This window comes from Phalaenopsis equestris, unplaced genomic scaffold (assembly GCF_001263595.1).
Source record: "Phalaenopsis equestris unplaced genomic scaffold, ASM126359v1 Scaffold001256, whole genome shotgun sequence".
Classification (NCBI taxonomy): Eukaryota; Viridiplantae; Streptophyta; class Magnoliopsida; order Asparagales; family Orchidaceae; genus Phalaenopsis; species Phalaenopsis equestris.
This window is the reverse complement of record NW_018165695.1, coordinates 77,744-81,973: the sequence shown is the minus strand read 5'-3', so window position 1 is coordinate 81,973 and position 4,230 is coordinate 77,744. Positions and strand designations below refer to the sequence as shown.

The window sequence follows — 4,230 nt, the reverse complement described above, 5'->3', positions numbered from 1 at the left end:
GTTTCCCATATATATATATATGTTGTATTAGAGTTCAATTTATTTTTTCTGAGATTCCTATTAACAAAGTCGTTGGCTGTCAATGTCCCCCTTCTAAGGTTGTATCCAAAAATGAGAAGGTAATTGTTTGTAACTCGTCCGAGGTGATGCCATCCCCCAAAGATCAAGTAGTGTTCCAGTTATATTTCGATCCCGCGGGGATATTTATCTTTACCCAACTCCTCTACAACCTTTCCAACCATCATCCTCGTTGCCACAATCCCCGGATAGTCCTCCCCTATACTAACACGCAGTCCACTACCATTCCCCTTGGCCACCCCTCGTCGTCCTAGCCACCTGCTTCGTTGTTTTTGTTGTCCCAAACCCCCACCTTTGCTTCTGCAACCCGCCAATCCATCCTTTTGTTGTCCTGCCCTAATCCCCACATCTGGCATCACCGTCGCAGCCCCATAAGCCCTTCCCCTTGTTGTCATATCGTTATTCAGCCATCCCATGCTTGCTGCCAACCCCAAAATAACACCAAAAATTCCTTCCCTGCTACAATCGCCGTCACCTTACAACCACCACTCAACCATCCCAATTATCTACCAAAACTTCCAAACCCCTAACAACCACTACCACCACTTTAGATCCACCCTAGTGTGAGTTTTTGTGTCGTATTTGTTGTAATTCCCCTTTCAGTGCGTGAGTTGTAACCGTTTATTTGTTTATTGAGTAATAATATTTGCTTTCCCAATCGTTTGGGTTAACTTCAGTATCTTTCAATTGTTAGCAATGAGATTGGCGCAAGGAAGATCGAGATTATTGTGGCCTGACCTAGGCCTTAGTCATTTACTCGAGTACACTAACTTCATGGTCTGACTTCTTTTTAGAGGAGATTTATCAAGGATTTCTGCTCAATCACATCATCTTTAACAAAGCTTCTCAAGTCAAACAATGCTCGTACTAATTTTGATGCTTTGAAAAAACAAGTGACTCATGTCCTCGTTCTCGCACTTTCAGCTTTCAATCAAGTGTTCGAAGTAGAGTGTGATGTCTCTAATATAAGAATTAGTTGTGATAAGTCAAAGAAAGCACCTTATTACTCTCTTCGATAAAAAACTAAATGATTCCAAGAAAAAATACTCTTCCCATGATAATAAGTTTTATACTATTGTGAGAGTCATCAGTCACTTAAATCATCATTTACTGACGAACAAATTTACTCACTACACTGAACATGAGACCTCAGATTTTTTAATATTCAAAGTAAGCTAAGGCACAAACATGCCTCATGAGTGAAATTTCTCTTCATTTTATTTTATGCTCAAATATAAGGTTGGGAGTGGGAACAAAAATAGCAAATGCACTGCATTGTCGCCACTTATTAATCACTATTATGCAATCTAAACTAGTTGATTTTTAGGTGTTGGAGAATTTATAGGCAACTAATGAGGATTTTCATGAAATTTGCAACCGATGCCAGGATAGATTGAATGAACAGTATCACAAACCCTATGGATATCTATTTTTCCAGAACAAATTATGCATCCCTCTAAATTCACTTGGGGAGAGTATTTTATGGGAGTGTCACAATGAGGGGGACATTTTCATGGGGCAAGACCCATTCCTTACTAAAAGAGAACTTTATTGGTCCGGATTGACATTAGATGTGGAGAGACACATCAAACAATACAATATATGTTATTTGGCTAAGACTTAAGGATATAAGGTTATAACTCCTCTTCCTGTTCCAAAGTCACCCTGATTAGATGTGAGCATAAATTTTATGGTACTCTTATCCCGAACACAACAAAATAAGGATTCTATCACTGTGGTGGTAGACTGCTTCTCCGAGAAAGCAGAATTTACTTCCCGGCATAAGATAATGGAAGCATCACATGTTGTAGTCTTTGGTCTTCATGATATACCGAAGAGTATTACTTCATATAGAGATGTGAAATTCTTCAACCACTTTTGAAAAATTAATCGGGCAAATTAGGCACAATATTTCAAATCAAATCAGCAGCTCACTCTCAGACAAATGAACAGATAGATGTTGTAAATCGTCATATCAACAGTTCACCCTCAAACAGATGAGTAGATAGACATTGTAAATCACAAGTTCGAAATTTTTCTTAGATAGTTTATGGGAAAGAACATCAAGCAGTGAGATTTGGTTCTTCCTTGAGTGGAGTTTGCCTACAATCATTTTACTAATCAATCCACAGGTCACATCCCATAGAGACTATGTATAGGTGAGACCATCTCAAATTTCAATAGTTTATATTGACAGTGCCAGCTATTAAGATTAGCACTCATGTTGAGACTAGAGTCTAGAATATGTATACCCTACATCAGCAAATCTGAAAATAAATTGTTAAACATAGCAGCAAGTTAAGAAGATTAATGAAAATACATATAAAATTGACCTAACGAGAGACCATAATATTTCCCACCCCATGGAATGACATGGCACATGAAACTCCTACAAACCTGTGATTCCGCAGGATCGCGAGAAGCCCCACGATCTCGAGTGCAGAACAGAAGCAACCCGTTTTTTTTTGTTTGTTTTTTTTTTTTTTTTTTTTTTTTTTTTTTTGTCTTTTTCATATCTCTTTATTTCTAATTAGATTGTTTTCTATTAAAAAGCATTTATATATGTTGTATTATGGTTGTTTTGAGACTTTTTCTTGATCTTATGTGTTTTAGAGATTGTATTTTCAAATTTATTTCATAAAGAGTGTTGTATCCTTTTTCTTTTGCAAGTGGTGTGCACATAGCTTGTTCGATATCACATGGTAAACCTCCTCACCATCTGTAGATCATGCACATAGCTTGTTCGATATCACATGGTAAACCTCACCATCTGTAGATCGTCTTTTCATGATTCCCTTCATCGTTTCCAGTCGAGGCCGCCACCAAACATCATTTATCCACTTCAAACCTCCATCAATATCGCATATTATCATTCGTTTGCTATTCCCCAACCACCTCCCCACTAAAATCCACCTAAACACCATGTAGGAACCATAGAATGGTGTCAATATTCTTTTGTCAAAAAAAAAAATGTTATTTAGTGAAACAACAACATCATCTCTAACACTAGCATCAGCTGCGGCAGGATCCCCATATCAGCACAGGAAGTAACAATCCGGCCGAGATCTTATGAGGGTGCTCTTAACCTGCGGCAAGGTTCAAGAGATATCGTGTGTGGGATCATGCAAAAAACCAAGAACACTGTGAGAATCTCCTCAGCATCTCGCGTTAAGTATTGCAGAATACCGTGAGAAAAGAAACTGCTATGCCGCTGAGTTAAACTAGATCCCAATAAGCTCGTGGCTAAAAAACTACTAGTTCACTACCCTCACCATCACCGCTGAGGACACAGTCGCAGAAGAAAACGGCCATTCGCGTACATGGTAAGAAATGGAAGAAACTCGTTGTGGGGTTAGCACACAAACCTATATAGATAGAGTTTTACAAATTTTTCAGAAGAAATCCTAGGGCATCAATGAGAGGTGAAATGTTACTTGATTGCCACGGCCCGTGTACTTAAGCTGGCAAGAATCGAACCCATGGTGACGAATGAAGAGATTATGGATCTCACGGGCCTTGACGTCATCAGGGAGCCCCGAGATGAAGAGTGTGTTGATCTTCTGCTGCTGGGGGTTAGAATGGACAATCGGAGCGGGAGGAGGAGGATTCGTGTGATGCTGATGGTAGTAGGAAGAGTGGTAACCAGCGGAATGATTAGGGAGATGGATGGCACCGGGAGGCGGCGGCGGCGCAGGGTAGGACGAGGGTCTCATGTCGTAGGGGTAATCGTGGTAGGGCAGGGCTGCTGGGTGCACCATAGGGTTAGGATCCATGGAAAGTATTCGATGAGCGGCGGAAGGGTGCCGGGATGTTTGGAACGACGAAAGAGTTATCGCAATCGAAAAAGCATTTTTTTCTGCAATTATTTAGAAGCTAAATACCGTGAACAGTTAGTTTGGTGTGGTATATTAAGGACATTTTTGGGGCATTTTGGGGCGGCTTATTCTATGCGGTTACGTTTTTAAAATGCTCCTGATCTTTTTGGGTAAACTGTATTTTGGCAACTGATAAGTTTTCAAAATACTAAAACAACGTTTTCACACTGAAACTATCTAGGTGCGGTGACAGCTTTCTAGCAGCGATTTGGCTTTTCTAATAAACTAAAAATTTGTGATAGTTGCCGCACCTAGTTTATTAGCATATTATTTTTAA

The 4,230-nt window shown here is 39.7% G+C and overlaps 1 protein-coding gene across 1 annotated transcript in view; it reads right to left on the bottom strand.

Annotated features, from left to right (window-relative positions):
- LOC110033685 overlaps positions 1-3,959 on the bottom strand; it is a 28,065-nt gene extending 24,106 nt beyond the window's left edge. The window contains exon 1 of the mRNA XM_020737740.1: positions 3,513-3,959. Within this exon, the coding sequence (XP_020593399.1) occupies positions 3,513-3,851 (339 nt within the window). The 5' untranslated portion in view covers positions 3,852-3,959. The remainder of the gene's footprint in view (positions 1-3,512) is intronic.
- Between the last annotated feature and the right edge of the window lie 271 nt (positions 3,960-4,230).